Source organism: Mytilus californianus, unplaced genomic scaffold (assembly GCF_021869535.1).
Source record: "Mytilus californianus isolate M0D057914Y unplaced genomic scaffold, xbMytCali1.0.p SCAF_15, whole genome shotgun sequence".
Classification (NCBI taxonomy): Eukaryota; Metazoa; Mollusca; class Bivalvia; order Mytilida; family Mytilidae; genus Mytilus; species Mytilus californianus.
Window position 1 is genome coordinate 15,234,909 of NW_026262637.1, and position 19,120 is coordinate 15,254,028.

The 19,120-nt window shown below is 32.9% G+C and overlaps 1 protein-coding gene across 1 annotated transcript; it reads right to left on the minus strand.

Moving 5' to 3' along the window:
• Positions 1-1,446: 1,446 nt before the first annotated feature.
• On the minus strand, positions 1,447-16,285 carry LOC127725498 (3-oxoacyl-[acyl-carrier-protein] reductase FabG-like). Its single transcript, XM_052232511.1, has 9 exons — positions 16,094-16,285; positions 14,109-14,242; positions 12,689-12,781; positions 12,217-12,302; positions 11,373-11,463; positions 9,696-9,765; positions 5,228-5,264; positions 4,956-5,019; positions 1,447-1,608 (listed from the first exon to the last, which is right to left on the minus strand). Exons 1-9 carry the CDS (start codon positions 16,137-16,139, stop codon positions 1,447-1,449), a joined length of 783 nt encoding a protein of 260 aa, XP_052088471.1. The 5' UTR covers positions 16,140-16,285.
• Positions 16,286-19,120: the final 2,835 nt, after the last annotated feature.

Below are 19,120 nucleotides of genomic sequence, written 5' to 3' on the forward strand. Positions count from 1 at the left end.
GATGGTTGATTTGTTTTATAGACAACATATTTGTAAACTGGTAGACATTTGGCATTCTTGTGAGAATGAACTGCACTCTTCTTCTTGCCAACTTTTTGTTCTATATTTGGATGAAGCACCTCAGGTAGAACACAAAATAAAGTTGACATCCTATACCTCATGTTCTGCTTTATTGATGATGCTCTCATTGAACAATTTAAGGGGCCTCGGTGGCCGAGTGGTCTTAAGTAGTCGAACTACTGTATCACTAGCCTGTCAACACAGGATGTGAGTTCGAATCCCGCACGTGCCAGATGCGCTCGACTCCAATCTTAATTGACTAGGATTGTCAGTTTTCCGACCATAGGTCGGTGGTTCTCTCCGGGCACTCTGGCTTCCTCCACCAATAAAAACTGACCGCCACGAAATAGCACAATAGTGTTGAAAATGGCGTTAAACACCAATCAATCAATCAATCATTGAACAATTTAAAGATCGATCACTATGTTAATTACATCCATCACAATGAATTTTAGATAAAGGATACTACTCTCTGAAGGAAGACAGACACATAATTCTGCTTCTGTATAAACCAGTCTTTGCTTAATGCACAAGGCTTCGTTGAGAAGCAGCAACAATAATATCAATTTTGCACTCTTTGATTGGACCAGAAGGAGATTGAACCCAAGACCTCCGGTATTCGAAGCCAGTACGATTCCACACCCTCCAGTCTTATTTAGTTAAAACCTTGGTATGTATATAATTACAAAATGTATAAACTAAACAGTTACAGTCTAAATTTGTACACTCAAAGTTTTTGGCTGTACGCACTAGCTGATTAATTTAAAGCCATCTTAGACTAGGGTTTCATAATATCTATTGCTTTAAGCCATGCTAAATAACGAAAATAAAGTTGTTTTGGATGTTTTGGTCTTAAAATATGACTCGCTCGTTTCCCTTTTCATTTAAATTTATTTCAGCCAAACCTATCTTCAAGTTGTGAATCATTTATTTGTTTTTGTTTTTTTTTTTTTTTTATTCTGAACGGTCTCAAAATTACACGTGTCTAAATGTATTGAACCTTGGTATGAATAAAATTGTATCATTTATATTACGGATGTCACACGTGGAGCGTGATATACTTACCATTCCTGAGGTTACCCCTGGATTTTTGTGTAGTTCGTGTTTCTCAGTCTTTAGGGCCCTATGTTATGTTTTGTTGACTGTCGTTTGTCTTTTAGTCATTTTGTATATATTTTTTTGCCATGATGTTGTCAGTTGGTCTTCGACTTATGAATGTCACTTTGGTATTTTTCGCCATTTTTTTTATAACACTTAAAGCCATGAACAAATATTCGAAAGTGAAAGAAAGGCAACGGAATATTCATATCTCTGCACTATAATGCATTCAACAATCCACGATCTTCGGAAAAAACAAAACCAAACCGATAAACACATACATATATTTTATGTCGCTGTTATTATGTTTGCTCCACCATCAATAGGGATAATTGCTCCGGTAATAAAAGATGAGTTATCTGATGCCAAGAAAGCTATTAAATCTGCCACTTCATTGACTTGTCCGGTTCTTCCTAAGGCATTTATATTCTGACAGCGGCCAAGTACTTGCTGAAAACATATTTGAAATACTTAAGTTATAACCAAGTTACCTGACAGGTAGCAGCTGATTTTAATAAATACTGCTGATTGTGCGTTTTTTCTTGCGTTCCGTGCATTGTTTGAAAGTGAATGGGTAGTCTGTGTGACAATGGTAGAAAAAGCCCTATACGGTTGTTCAATGGTGTACTAGTATATATTCCTGTTATCCTTTATATGAAGTATTTCTAAAGGAAGGAACTAGTCGATCAATATTTTATATACGGATATCTAATGCAGTTTCCGTATTGCATAATATGCATATTAGTTTTGATTTTCGAAAAGATGAACCACAATATTTTGTTATAAGGGGCTTCCCCATCTGTCTAACGCAATTTACATGAGTTTCGTCCTCGGTTTCATCATGTTTTTTTTTGGGGTCTCATCTCTGAAACAACATAGTTCAATACTATTAGAGTTTATATTACATTCGCTTTGAATGGAAATCTTTACGATTATTTGCTAGTTGCATGTTTGTTTCATTGACTTTGACCAAGGAAGACTGTTAGTAGACGATCAGTTTTTGCAATTTTCTCTCAAAAATGACGCTACACAGTGGGAAATCTAGTGTCAAAATATTACCTCCCCTGTAAACACTGAAAAAAAATGATCTTTTCAATGTTTGTTTGAGTAAGGACGCAAATGATTATAAATTCACTAGAAAGCGTTCTGTTGAATAGTAACAATAAAAATGAATGGAAATAAAAACAAAATTTCAATATAATGTCATCGTTTCCCTCCTAAAATAGCAACCGACGAGTACAGCAGGCTAAATGAGCTTTGTGAAAATTGGTTTAAAATGCTGCTCTGCGAATAATTTCCTGAAGTATCAAATTCAATTTATTTTTCTACTTGCTTTATACTTCTCTTAAACATGCCAATTATCCGAATATGTATACAGCTAGATCAGAGCAGTTCAGGGGAAAAATTCCAACGGAATCGATTGATATCCAGCAAAGATTAATACTTTTGAAATTAAGTTACTAAGCAAATTCAAACGAACCTTGTCCCGATGTAAACCTTGAATGTGAATAGATCGAAAAGGTACAGAAATCGAGACGATCTTTTCTTAAAATTTTATAAAAAAGTAAATATTTTTAAACGGATAACCTACTTCATTAAAATATTCATCATTAATTTTTGAATCTGCATAGACACGACTTTTGAAAAGTTAAATTTACGAAAAGACAATACTTTTATATTGAAAGTTCACGTGACAAGAGCAGACCGGTGTACTCGAAATCTTAAGATGTGAAAATTAGGTAATTTTTGGGAAATTGTAACATGCTACGAACTATGTGGAACATCCCGAAAATTGGTGACCTGAAAGATCTTTAGATTTTGTATGTACATGATTTTTTCAATTTTGTTAATCGCTGTGCAGCAAAGATTAACATTTTTTAAATTTCAGTTTCACAAGCTTCTAATGCAAATCATCGATAAATAATGAACAAAAACATTGTTTATTGTCATGTATATTTCTAATAAAACAGTTCAACAAATACTAGTTATTTCTTTAAAATGTATGATTGTTGTTTAGAAATCACTTTTCCTCAGTATCGTCACCGGCATTGTTTTACTACTGATTTTCTCGACTTTTTCAAATGAGTGAATTTTCTATTGTTCTCGGTCATCGGTTTTGCCACTTTACATATGTAAACATAGATATATAAGTGTTTATAGTAATTTAATAATTTCAATTTAATGATGTTTAAGAATCATTGCTATTGACGTTTTAACTATGGATTGTTAATGGTAAAGTTAGTCATCTGTTCGACTTATTCCCCTAATGCAGCACCTGAGTACACCCACAGTTACTCTTTTGTTGTCGATGTAATGTTTTGTGGACTAATATTTTTCTTTTCATATATTTATTTTGGCCATGGTGTTGTCTGCTTTATTTGTTTTTGATTGCCACTTGGTATCGTTTTATCTTTTTAATATTTTTTGTGATAAAGAAAATTAGTTAACGTAGTATGATACAAAAAAGTCCATTTAACTTAAAACATTTGACTTTTCTACACTTTATACAAGTATTCCCCATTCCAAACTAAAAGAAAAATTGAAAGAGTTGGTATTACTTTGTTTCATTAAAAAGAATGGCGAACGTAGATACAAGTATCTTGTCTTGGGGAGGGATAAATCCTACTTTGTAAAGCATCACTCTGATTCAAACAAAAAATTCTCTGAAACTGACATTATCAAGATGCTTGATTTCTTGATTGACAACATATTTGTTACGTTTGGAGGACGTGTTTTTCAACAGACTGTCGGATTCCAATGGGAACCAATTGTGCCCCTCTTCTTGCCGACTTGTTTCTTTATTATTATGAGGCTGACTTCATACAGGAACTTCTTAGGAAGAAAGATAAGAAGTTAGCAATATGCTTTAACTCTACGTTCCGCTATATAGATGATGTTCTCTCACTAAATAATACAAAATTTGGTGACTATGTTGAACGAATCTATCCCATCGAACTAGAGATAAAGGATACTATAGATACAGTTAAGTCTGCCTCATATCTTGACTTACATCTAGAAATTGACAATGAGGGTCGGTTGAAAACAAAACTTAACGACAAAAGGATAGAGGATTGCAGCTCACAAGGAAGCTATTAAACCAAGAGTTCCAAATGGTGAAGTTGAAGTCATCCCTTCGTAAATTTTACGGACGCCATCACGAGTTGGTTGACCGTTATGGAATAACCGTTTCACAGATGATATCGGATATGTTCCTTATGTCGTAACTACAATATCCTCCCTTTTCACGAATGTGACTTACCGAATTAGACTATTTACCGGATTTGTAATAACATAAGCAACACGACGGGTGCCACATGAGGAGTAGGATCTGCTTACCCTTCCGGAGCACATTAGATCACCCTCAGTTTTTGGTGGGTTCGCGTTGCTTAGTCTTTGGTTTTCTATGTTGTGTCATCTGTACTATTATTTGTCTGGTTGTCTTTTTATCTTTGGCCATGGCGTTGTCAGTTTGTTTTCTATCTATGAGTTTGACTGTCCCTCTGGTATCTTTCGTCCCTCTTTTAAAATTTCAAAATATTTGGTTGTTGAACAGATCTCGAAGGAGTCGTCAAATGTTGACTGAAGACATTTTGAAATAAAATATGCTAATTTAAGGCGACAGTAATTTACCGATCTTCAAGTCTTGTAAATCGATTAGGAAGAGACATATCAAAGTAACAAGACTAATATTCTTTTGGCGAACTATCTGAATTTCTTCCAAAGATTCAATTTCAAATCACGGAGAATGTTAACCAATATTCGATATTCAAGATAAAGCCGTGAATGAAGAAACATACATTTTGATAGGTATCTTCATCCATGCCCATTCGTCTATGGACTTCTGTTACTATTATCCCTGGGCTGAAATTTTATAAAATGTTTTATAAAGTTGATGTCAAACTACATTCAATCAATCAATTTAAAGTTTTAGAACTACATTGAACATTAACAATTTAAAGTTGAATCACAGAATTCAAATTCAAAGGAAAACAGCTTTTCATACTTCAGGAATCAATTTCAGCACTATTGAATTAACTAAAGTAGTTAATATATACAACTGTTCACTTACTTTACACTATTAACTCTGATCTTCCTCGGTGCAAGTTCTGAAATAAAATTTTTTATAATTTGTTTGACGAAAAATACATAAATATAAAATACTACAGTAAACAAAGTTTCTAATATAAATGGCGTGCAGTACACGTCAATGAAAGAGCACACAAATGACCAAAGTGTGTTAGCGGTCCTATTTCCGAAACTATAACTATTTAAATTCAAAGCTGGATTTATTAAAGTACATCCAATTACTATTGTTCATCGTCCCAATACAAAGATATTTCTGCTGGTCTGGATATAGCCGGGTACCTTAGGATTGTAAACAATGAACAACTATGATATTTGTAAGCCAAAGGCCTGAATACCAAAGTCCCTATCCCATCAACTAGAAGAAGAACTTAACGATACTGATAGATGCATTCCGAACTATGTCATCAATTCAATACAATGAATAAAAACTGGACACTTTATCTAAATTGATCAAAGCTGTAAGGTTATGCATTCAGGACTCAAAAAGATGTTGTTACAACAGAAAAACCCCATTCAATATTGTTTTATGTGCACAATTCATGACTATTGTAATGAATCAATCAAGAACTTGTAATTTATCCCACATATACCATCATTCCATTACTCACCACAAAGGATATTTAGAAAATCACAGAAAAGTACTTCTTTCCTTTGGTATTAACATTAAAAGGACGTTTAACATGGTTATGAGGAACGACGAATAATCAACACTAAATGAGTTTTACGGTCACCATCACTAATTGGTTGATCGATATACGATATCCGTGTTTCTGAACTCACTAGCGACATGGTTTCATCGTCTCCGATCTCTATATATCACAATAGTCGTCTGGTCTGTAGATTCTCCGATTGGGTCTTGTTCCCTGTTTCGGTTCTTATACATCCTCGGATTTTAAATATTCGGCTTTGAGCTCGAGCATTTCTGATGAAAGTGATTCCAGAAAAGCGCTTTGGACGCATTTTATTTATAAAATTTTGTTTTCATTTTGTTTCTATTGCGAAATTTTGACTGAGTAAATGTAAAATAAACCCTATTTCCTGTCGCGTCTTGAGGACATGTTATAGACTGCACATTATCCAAAAGTCATCCAGTTGTTTCCAAAACAGCTCGCCAAGTTGACAAATATATATCCCACAAATCTAATATATAAACGAGATTTGGCTTTGCATAGAATCGAGTGACTTAAGTTCGCCTATAATTTGTTATGGTTGTTTATATGTTTTCGATTCATTACTGGTAAATGTTTTACATTTTCCATAAATCTGGAAAAAAAAGGCGAAAGATACCAAAGGGACGTTCAAACTAATAAGTCGAAAATAAACTGACAACGCGATGAAAAAAAAGAAAAAAAAGACAAACAACAGTTCACTAAACACAAAATAGCAAATTAAGACTGAGCAACACGAACCCCACCAAAAACCGGGGTGATCTCAGGTGCTCCGGAAGGGTAAGTAGATCCTTCTCCACATGCGACACCCGTCGTGTTACTCCGTTAAAATAGGTTGATAAGTTATATGAAGTGATTAGGCATCACGCAGTGGTGGATTGGTAATTGTCCTTCTTAACCCTAAAACATTACCAAATTTATAAACCAACGGTCATGTCAACCTTAAAATTTGACCAAATGTAAAATTTTGAAATTGAAACGAATTTTTCATGTCAAAGGATAGACAAGACTGTTACCGGTATAAACTTCACAGACATTACAAAAATAAAAGCAAAAAGGACAACACTAAAAACTGAAGCAAGAGCAACACGATCACTTTTTAAACAAAACTAGGAGTGATATCAGCTGCCCCAGAAGGGTAGTAGATCCAGCTCCACATGTGGCACCCATCGTGTTGTTCATGTAAGTACAAAACCGGTGATAAGTCCAATTCAGTAGGTCACATTCGGGGAAAAGAGGACAGGATTGTGGTTTCGACAATTGGAACATATCCGTCGTCATCTGTGAACTAAATATTCCATAACAGTCAACCAAATGGTGATGGCATCCGTAAAATTTACGAAGGGAAGATTTCAATTCCACTACTTGGAACTCATGGTTTAATAGCTTCCTTGTGAGCAGCAACCTTCTATCAAGGAAATCATGATAGGAAATACTGGAATATCGTATCAACTAAGAAATGTATACTCCGTGTGCAGGCGTTGCTAGATAGTTGCTACCTAGAAATGGAAAGTTCACAATTGGGAAAGCTAAAATCATCTCTTTTGTCGTAAAGTTTTGTTTTCAACCGACACTCATTGTCAATTTCGAGAAGTAAGTCAAGATATGAGGCAGACTTAACTGTATCTGTTGCATCCTTTATCTCAAGTTCGAGAGTAAAATCATCCATATAGCGGAGAGTGAAGTTAAAGGATAATGCTAACTGCTTTTTCTTTCTTTCTAAGAAGCTCCTATATGAAGTCAGTCTCATATGAATAAATGAATTAATCGGCAAGAAGAGAAGCACAGTTGGTTCCCATGGGAATGCCGATTGTTTGTTGAAAAACACGCCCTCAAAACGTAACAAATATGTTGTCAATTAAGAAATCAAGCTTCTTAATAATGTCAGTTTCAGAGATTTTTTTCTATTTTGCAACCCGGCTTTGATTGCTAATAATAGTGATGTTATAATTTAGAAATAGGTTCCGTGGAGCACTTGGAAGACCCAGCAATAAAGCGTTGTTTGTAAGGACACTTATGTAATTGAGAAGATCTAGTTTCATCTTTGGTTGAAATTCCAAAGGAACAGATCTATGTTTATCCAGGATTTCCTCCTTGGTAAGTGTCGTGGGGGTTTATGTTGAGTTTCCAACTGAATTTTCAATACCTTATTCATTTATCAAGCAGTTTATGTAATGTGATTTACACACAAAAACGATGTTGTTTGGGGCTTTATCCGCGAACAACAACATATTTGTCATGGAGGTAGGACAGGTGTTTTGCAACATTTGATCTTTAAAGATTGATGTAGCATGTGTATTCATAGACCCATTCAAATTTTTAATTCTTTTTTTTTTAACAACAAATAGATATTCTTTATTCTTCAGAATGCTTGTAACAATTTTACTTCACTGTCCAAGCTCCAATAAAGTATCCCTGTGAAATACTTTCTGAGTATCCAGGACAATACTTAGAATATAATAAAATATAAACGTTTTTTTCTATTATATCAATCTTTTTAAATTAATGAAAAATACATTTTGAGATACTGTTTTGTTCTCATTCATAACCCTTCGTATTTCTTTTATAAACATACTATACACATCTAAAAATTTAAGTTTTTGCTCGGAGACATAATATGACTTGGAAATACAAAAACCTAAAACTGTCAAAAAATAGTTAAAACCATAATACCGCTGGTCTGATATTTTGTATCCAAATACTAATTGTTTTGCTAATACCTTGTTATGAAAATTCATTTTTGCTAGAAGATAATGTACCTTCTCCCAAAAATCTTTCAAAAAAGAACATGTAATAAAGAAATGCAAGTAATCTTCTTCTTCTGTTTTACAAAAATTGCATTTATCATTCTCAGATATTTTCCATCTTAAAAGTAACTGCTTTGTAGGAATAATATACTGAAGTAGTTTCCATCTGAAAATTTTCAACTTGTTTTCTGTTAAAATTTTAAATATAAAATCGTATACAAATGTCATTTGTGGTGTGTATTCTAATTTTAGATATCTCGTCCAAATATTAATACCGATTGGCTTTGTATATTTTTTATCTATTAAAGTATTATAGAGTATTTTATTGTTGATATATTTTGCTTCAATTTGTTTATTTTGCCATCTTAATTTATCCTTACATATATTGATTATACTCTTAACGGAGTTTTCTTGTTTTAAAACTTGCAGCCATTCTTTTGGAATGCAAGATTTTAACATCTTAAACTCTGCAATCCAGTTTGATTTATTCTTTAACTTTTTTAAAATAAAGCTTTCGGATAATTTTCCCTCACTATCCAGTATGTCGTTAATATACACCAATCCACGTTTAACCCAGTTCGGGAAGAACAAACTTTTATTGCGATTTTTTATATATATTTTTTCCCCAAATAATCTGTTTTCTGATACCCGAAAAGTGATCAGAAAATTTTGTTAAACCTCTTCCTGTTATCACCCGACTTGAAATTACTTGTAAATAAAAATCAGGTATGTTTCCAAATTCATTTAGTGATTTTATGTTATCTAAATTCATTTTAAAGACAAGAAAGTTTTTACCAAGAGTGTTAAAATATTTAGTAGCAATAATCTTCCAGTTCGGCAGTTCGGTTGTTGTTAATTTGGAGACCCATGAAGCTTTCAGTGCAGTAAAATGACTGTTAAAAAAAAGTTTTTAATTCTGATTTGTATGAACGACCTCACAGACTTAATCCATTTGGAAAGAGTATCTATAAAAAAGAACTTGAAATTTCATAATCAATGTAAAGGATTTATCTGCCAATACTAGTGTATAACTTACCTACTGCTACATTTTTTGTCAAGTAATCTAATGCACATTTCGACATGCCGTATGCTAATAATGAAGGAACCTAAACAGGCATTAAATAAAAACATATATTAAACCTTGCAGTTTATATATTGACTAAAACACCTGTCAGATGCACTTAATTTGTATCATAGTTATGTATATATGCTTCAACTGGTCAATATTAATTTTAGCGAATAGGATATAGTAATTTACAATCTACACATGAAAAAGGTAAAATCAACATGAAGAATAATGCATAATATGAATATAGGCTATCCAAAAATTTAAAGACCACCTGAGCCTTTGCCATTTATTAGAGTCTTTCTTCCACCATTCACAGTTTTCAAACTTTCTGTAACCTCATGGTAATCAAAGAACAGAACAGATATATTAGTTTAACTAAAACGACAAATGACATACCCTTTATTCATTCACAGAAGTCAACAAAACATCACGCAGAAACACTAAAGATTAAGTAACAACAACCGCCAAGGTTTAAAAAAACGAACAGGCAAATGAAATAAACCTAAACAAATGAATACATGTATTTAGGAAATGGTTCAAAAGTTGTTACTGAAAGGTCTTTTAGAATTGCAAGTATAACTGCAAATTGAAATAAAATATGCCTATTACAAAAATATCCGAAACTGGCATCATCAAAATGCTTGATTGTTTTGTTTGATACCTTATTTGTAACGTTTGGAAGACTTGTGTTTCAGGAAGAATGAAAAGAAGCTAGCATTGTCCTTTAACATCACTGTCCGCTATAAAGATGAACTCATCTACCTAAATAATTCAAAGTTTGAACGCATCTATCCCATCAAATAAAACAGATACAGTTAAGATTGCCTCATACTTTCACTCAAATCTAGAAATTAACAATGATGTACGGTGGTGTATCAAAAGGCTGCGAGATGATACGATATCATAGAGCTCGCGTTTCCTATCCTGATTTCCTATATAAAGATCTGCTGCTTACAAGAGAGCTATTAAACCAAGGGTTCACAGTGGCTATTTATTAATCGTTATGGAATATCTGATTCACAGATGACACAGGAAGTGTTGCAATTGTCGTCGCCACAATAACCTCTTTTCCCCGATCGTGACATCACCACATTCGTACTGGCCATGAGCAACACGACGGACGCCACACGTGGAGTAGTAGCTGCCTAACCTTCCGGAGCACCTGCGATCACCTCCGAATTATTGGTAGTAATCATATTGCTGTCTTAAGTTTTCTATATAGTGTTTTGTAAACTGTTAATGTCTTTTCTTCATTTTTAGTTTTTGGTAATTGCATTGTCGGTTTTTCTTCAACTTATGATTCGTAATTGTCGGTTTGGTGTCTTCTGCTACTAAATGTTACAAAAAGAGGTCCCTGTTAATCATGATATACGTCAGTTAACTGTAAAATGTGTTTTAATCTAAAATAGTTCTCCTTAATACCAACGATCAGTTGATATTTGCTGCTGCTAAACCCTTTGATTAAGTTTTTGTAAATTGGTAAACGAAATGGAAATAAGATTTTGTGTTGTTAATATGGCCTACTCAGTTAACCAAACAATCATCAGTTGTTTTGTTGATACAAAAAGTCTGATTAGGGATATATCTGCAATCAGTTTAACTCTTAATAGCAAGAACGGTGAACAATTATAAATGGTTTCTTACCGGACCAATCGTAACATTGGTAGATACGTTAATTATACTGCCATTCTGATTAAGATGTGGAACAGACAGCTTTGTTAGAAGGAAAATCGATCTGAAATCATAAATATGATAAGTTAACCTTTCGGAGCACCTGATATCACCCCCGGTTTGTGGTGGGGTTCGGATTGCTCAGTCTTTCGTTTTCTATTAGATGTGTTTTGTATACTATTGTTTGTCTTTTAGTCTTTTTCGTTTTTTGCCATGGCTTTGTGTTTATTTTCGACTTATGAGTTTGAATGTCCGTTTGGTATTTTTCGCCTCTCTTTTAATTAAAAAAGTCATCAATGGAACTTAAAATATTTTGCGTATACAGTTATTCAACAATAGTTAACATAATTAAGTACCTCTTTCATTATGAGAAAAAAGAACCACAATTCCCCCAGAAAGGTTGTTATTGGTCTTACTCTAAATCAACACCCTTCATTCAACAATAGGAACACGACATAGAGTAATTCTACAAATAAGTTAAGGTCTGATTATACTCAATAACAGTTACGGTACCAATGTTACTGCACTTTTAACAGGAAGGATATCGCGTTTAGAGGAGTAAATATTGACTGCAGCTTCAAATGAAAGCATTCAATGACGAAGCTAAGCTTTACAAACAGACTCTTAAAGAGCTTAGATATACTTTCACGAATGTAATGAGTTAACTTACTATCAGTAGCTTAGCTCAATCCAAAATCATAATCTAATTCATAATCTTGTAGTTCATCATCATTTGTTCAAAGATCTGGGTAATTTTTTTTACTTTATATATTTTTGTCAATATAGAGGCAATTAAACTCATTTAATTCAATATCACCTCGTATTTATATTCATCACTTCATCATACTGTTGAGGGGTCAATGTCTCAATACCTCCCATCATACCAATACCGGCATTATTAACCTAAATACAGAAAAACAAATTGTTGAATGAACAAGACTTTCAACCCTTCGAATCATACCATCAACGGGAGAATATACTTCAGCTTGAAAATGTGAAAAAGATAACGCGCAGCGTTTGAAATTTTTTTTCTGATCTGATAAAGTTTAAAAGTAGTTTGTTTGACTAATTTGGTAAATTGTAAATTGAAATAGATTATTTTCACGTATAATTGCTCATTGTGTGTCTTTCTTCGTTCTATGGTTTTCTATTTGCTTAGTGATATTTTCTCCTTCCTTTTTATTCTTTTTCAGACGGATAACATTTTGATAATTATGATACAATCCGAAATCGTATTCACTCCGTCTGTTGACTATAACATATTTCTACACATATAAGAAACAACATACTAAAATATCAATACTTCTGTAACCTTTGATGGTATCATCTATAACTTTTTGTATATCACTTTCCTTTGCAAGGTCTGCTACTATCATCAGTGGCTTCAATTTAAAAATAAATCCAATACAGATATTTCCTTTTTAAAACGATGTATATGCAGTAGAACTAGATTTGAAAAACTTTGATTTATCATTGTATTTCAGTAGACTCTGATAAGTTTTAGGGGTTAAATCATAGAAACTTTTTGGTTATTATGTACTTCTATTTGCGTGCTTTTCCAAACCAGAACAATTTCTAGTCTCTGTTTACGTTTTTATGTTATGCAATCTCTTAACAGGCGAAAGTTGAGATCTCAAATGAGGTTTGCTTCCTAAAAACTATTGTGAAAATCGTAGTGTGTATTAATTCCGTTTCCATTTTATTTTTTCTTAAAGATGATATGGTTTTGTTATGGCAGTCGTATTTTTAAAGCAATTTAAAAAAAAAAAATTCTTGCAGTACGCCAAATTTGACATGAATAAAGGCAACAGTAGTATACCGCTGTTCGAAATTCATAAATCGATTGAGATAAAAACAAATCCGGGTTACAAACTAAAACTGAGGGAAACACATCAAATATAAGAGGAGAACTACGTACGACACAACAGAAACACAACATTAAAATGTAACACACACAGAAACGAACTATGATATAACAATGGCCATTTTCCTGACTTGGTACAGGACATTTTAAGAAAAAAAATGGTGGGTTGAACCTGGTTTTGTGGCTAGCCAAACCTCCCGCTTTTATGGCAATGTTAAATATAACATTAAAATGACAACATTACATGACAGGACTACAATACAAATAAATGGGAGAACATATAGGACAGAGAAACATACGAATAATAGCTAAATGAAACGTTTTTACTACGTCAACTTAATCGATAACACTGCCGATTGACTATGAAACTCGAGGGGTAGTACCCATCCTATATAGACCTTGTTTTAAAATATAATGCCGTTCATTATTCTCATATTTAACAATGGAGCTAGAATCTATATATCATCAACGTAAAGGATAGTTTAAATCGTGTTTGGTCCATCTCAATTGTGATGTGCATTTTGAAGATATTTTGATCCCTTTGGTAACCTGAAATTCAATGACATCAAGTTCTTATTCAGTTTTTGAAAAAAAAATAGTCAACATTTTCTTAAAGTTTTGCCATACATTGCATCCACAGTGAATCGTACTTTTACCGATCTAAAATGTTGACTCATTGTCGCAGTAATATATCCATGATTGAGTCCAGTTTTTATTATATGTTTTAGATAAAAAATATCATTTCATGCATATACTTCCATATTTTTACTTCTTTCCAGATGGAATATAATCAACACGAGGACTTATTAAAATACAAGTTCATTTTCTTAAGGACTATCACTTACCTTTATTCCACATTGTTTTTCACATTCATCAGCTGTTTTCCGCAAATTTTCCTCATTTCTACCTGTGATTGCAAGTTTCGCACCAAGTTTTGCAAACAAGATCGCAGTTCCTTGTCCTATACCAGAACTGGCACCTAATGAAAAAACCCATATCTCAATTCTGTGATGTTTTCAAACTTATCAGTTGGTCCGAATAATTTTGTTTCGAAAGGTTTTAACATTTCATGAACAATAAATTTACAGAAAAAATACTATATTACTGATATTTCTTATCAATATATTTCGAGATATGTAAATACGATACAGAGAGTCTGCATAATATTTTCATATGATACGATACAAAAGGAGGTGTTTAAGGTTCTTCACACTAACGTAATTCTTTAAAACAAAACTCATTAAAGATAAATAAAGGCAACAGTAGTATACCCTGTTCAATAGACATAAATCGATTAAGCGAAAACAAATCCAGGTCACAAAAGCCGAGGGAAACACATCAACTATATTAAGAGGAAAACAACAGAACAACAGAAACACTGAACTGCTACAAAAACAAACGCCAACAAACATAGAAACGGACTATTTCATAACAACTGCTATATTCCTGACTTGGTACAGGACATTTAAAAAAAATGGTGGGTTGAACCTGGTTTTATGGCTAGCCAAACTTCACGCTTATACGGCAATGTTAAAAATACCGCTAAAATGACAAAATACGTGACAGGAATACAGTACAAATAAACGCAAGAACACTCAGGACAGAGAAATACATAAATAAATAATATAATAATATATTTCAACATGTAAATCACAGAATAACAACGGACACCTCCCATTAATTTACGACAGTTCACCAGTACACCACAATAGAATTATTAAATGTGCGTCACACGAATGTAACAACGCCACAAAAAGTGACGTCACAGGTAAATTTCTAGAATACAAAATTGAGATTAAGTTTGTAACGGTGTTATTATGTATTTTCTAACCATTACAAGAATATAAATATAGAATTGTGTTAGAAATGGTGCAATTATTTGTATTTTCTAACCGGTTTTTCTTCTAATTAAAAACTGTGTAAAACAAATAAATTATGTGCATATAGTTGCTTTAAACTAAAAATAATATAAATGAACTAACTGATTATTCATCTTAACTTTTACATACATAGAGAAAATAAGAATAAAATTCAAACCACAAACGATAAGACATAACACAATATCCAACCAGACTTACAAAAGAAATATCATAACTAAATACACGAATGTATGATAAGTCGGATGATTTTAATATGAACTGAGGAACACATCTAAAAGGCTTGGTGCCGTTTACAGCAGGAATCCAATTTTGATATGAAATGGCCATTTCGATCTGGACAGCTCTTAAAAGACAGAACAATAAAGGATTAATTCATTTTCACTTATTCACTCCGGTAAATTCAGTGCTGTTCAAAAAATTGTCTTGGAGTCAATTAAAATCTATTCGGACTGTTCAGTAGTTTTTATGTACTTGCACATCATATGATACTGAATTGACAACAGGCGAAATGTCTGAACAATAGTGAATTTACCGCAGTAGGTGAATCTGAAACTTGACTGAAAGACTGAACATGACTGAATAATTTATTTTTCAGACTTTTCAGATGATGTAAAGATCAAAATGACCGCTGAAAACTAAAATTCATAAATATTGTACTAGTGAAATAACTGTCAAAAACTGGTTAACCCCTGATGTTATAACAGTTGAAACAATTTAAACAATATCTTTAACCTTTAAATACAATAAATGATTACAAAACGAAGTAACTTAGTACATTTTACAATACATTTATATTTGATATGACGGGTGTGACCAACAGATTAGAGTGACCGGACAAATAACATTAACGTAGATCAAAATAACCGTCTTATCATCAATTTCATTATATTTATGCATGCATAATCAGATATGAAATTTACTGACTTGTCAAGTATAAAACGCCTTCTTACCAGTAATAAGAGCAATTTTGCCCTCAAGATTGCACAATCCAGCCATTATATGTGTTTCTGCAAAATTACTAGGTCAGGCCATCTGAACTTTATTTCGATGTATATTATGTGCAGCAAAAGGATACCAATACGTTTAAATTTAAAATACTACGCATCAAGTAAGAAAGATTCCGGAAGTATTTGTTAAATAAATTTTCCTATTTCTATATGTAACATACCTCAGTGATTTGAAGTAGTATGACACTTAGTTATCTGTGGCATGTTATGTAATCGTTTTATATAAACATAGATTAGATTGTCCGACATAAACATTATTGATTAAGATCTAATACGTCGATGTCACGAGGTAGATGATGTGATGACATTTTCTTAAGGAATTGAAAAAGTATTGAAAAATAAATGTTCACAAATAAATAGACAAATAGACAATATACAAAGGCAATAGACAATAATTCTTAGCACAAGCACATTTACAATAAATAGTTATGGCCAAACAGTTATAAAATTACAGTATACAAAATGAAAGATTTACTAAGAATATTCACAAGCTTATAAAACACATAATGATATGTAGTAGGGAAATAAAATATAATAGAGTGTTCACTTCAATTTAAGTGCTGTATTCGTATAGTTAGGCTTTCACTATAATAACTTTTGAGTTTAGTTTGAGCTGATATTGCTGACCTAAGATTTAATATAAATAATGCATTGTTACTAAAAAGGAACCGTGTATTTCATTTATTCCTGTTACTTTTGTTTGGTATTGATTTCTATATTTTCTAAATTGAAATGCTCAGTAAATACAACTCATCTCCAGTGTCACATGTCATGCAATATCTATAAATGTGTCAATGAATCTTTGGAATGAAATACCGACAATAGTGTAAGTACCTATATTGATATAATAAGTAATACTTTTTACTACTTATAATATCAAGTTGAACTATGGTTTTGAGCAAAATGAAATCTACGTCAGCAGAGTTATTAGGAAAAACGACTAAAATTATCAAAAGTTGTACATTTGCTATCACGTATTGGTTTATTGTCACTAAGTCTGAATTTTCAAATTCACTCGTTGATCCCATCAGCTTGACATTAATATGACATGTTCCTTGCTATGACACTGGCTGTTACTTTGACGAATGCACAACAGGAAAAGTTTACTGTGTGGACACACATAGTCCCACTACAATTTTGGAGTTCATGTGATTCCATTTATTTTCACTTCCATCATTGTCTTTCGTAAAAACCGACTAAAGAAACTCTTACTGATTTCATGCGATTCTATTTATTTGCATTCTCCTCTTAGTCCGTTGTAAACACCGACTTATAAAACTTGTGCTGACTCCATTTAGTTCCATTTATTTTCACTCTTGTCTTTGTCGTTATAAACCAGTTCTAAAACTTGAACTGAATTCAGGCGATGCGATCCATTTTCACTCCCTCTGTGTCCTTTGTAAACGCCCGACCTATGAAACTTGGACTGATTTCATGCGATTGCATTTATTTTCACTTCCATCACATATTTGTGTTTTAGAATGTAGCTCTCAGATATAACTTCGGTCATACACTCAGGCGCGCATATAAAATATACGACGTACAATGCGCACACGGCTTTCTAATCCTTTCAAGAAACCCGATGTTGTGGATGCTATTTACATCTCACCACGACACATATGTTGTTGTCCATCGGACAAAGCTTCAAACAATATATATTATATGCAAAAATCATTATTTGGAATATCTAACCAACGAGCTTGGAATCAACAACAAAACTGGGAATCCACATGTACATATTTCTCTACATTTTCAAGAAAGGGGAGATTATAGAAAATCACAAATCCTTACTTCTCTCGTTAGGTATTAACAAAAAAAGGGACAATGAAAATCTCCTGTCTTTATATTGACTATCTAAACTTCACAAACATCTTAATATAGAATGATGTAAAGCCGGGTTTTCAAGATGTTCGACTAAACGTCTTTCTGAAGTTCTTTCAACCATTCTATCTAACATAACGAGGGTATTCGGAAATATTGTGAGGAAATTTATTCAACCAGCGGTGTTAATCAGATGTAAATTTAAAAAAAACATGAAGATCTACTAAACATCCTTAACAAATTTGCAGTAATATCAAAACTTTTAAATAATTTTAATACTTTACACGAGTACTACTGTTCCCCATGCTCATATAAAAGATCGAGTACATCGTCTCATTAAACAGAGATTTTTGTATAAAATTGGGAAACGAAGATACAAATTCCTTGTGTAAAGTCATGGAAAAATCTTAATATTAACCAAACTGATTTCAACAACAAATACACCGAAGATGATATCATCAACATACTGGATTTTTTTATCGACAACATGCATGTTGAGTTTGATGGATTGATATTTCAACATATAGTTGATATTCCAATGGGTACTTATTGTGTATTAGTACTGGACGACTCGATTTTGAACTTATATGAAGCAGGATTCATAAGAACCTTCTCAAAAGAAAAAGCATATTGCAAAGTTCCTGTTACTCAAGAACCCACATTTAAATAAGTGCTTACATCTCATGTATCCCAGTAAACTTGATAATAAGAACAGTACCGAAAATATTGTTTGTTTCATATCTTGATCTATTCTTTGATATTGACACAGATGGACGACTTCAAACTAGAATCTATGACAAACGTGCTTATTTACTGATTGTCAACGTCCCATTTTACAGGAGTAACATACCAATTGCCCCATCGTATGACGTTGACATATCTAAGTTAATAATTACTCTTGTGAATGTTCCCCTATACGGACTTCAGTAACAAGGGTGCGCTACTTACACAAAAACTTGTCCTTCAGACTAGAGCTATGAGGAAGAACGTCTGTTTCCGACACTAACTACAAAAGTTTTACGGTCACCATCCCGAATTGGTTGACCGATACGAAGTATATGAGCGTCATGTTTTGAGATAATTAGATACCAGTATAGTCGTCTGATCTGTAATCCTATTCCCAATTGTGACATATTAACAGAGTGTTGA

Coding starts and splice junctions, on each gene's coding strand:
- LOC127725498 (XM_052232511.1), bottom strand. CDS start 16,139: ATGGCTGGATTGTGCAATCTTGAGGGCAAAATTGCTCTTATTACTG. Junction 5,265..9,695: donor GACAAAAAATGTAGCAGTAG/GTAAGTTATACA, acceptor ATTTTATTTCAG/AACTTGCACCGAGGAAGATC. Junction 5,020..5,227: donor ATCAGAGTTAATAGTGTAAA/GTAAGTGAACAG, acceptor ATAAAATTTCAG/CCCAGGGATAATAGTAACAG.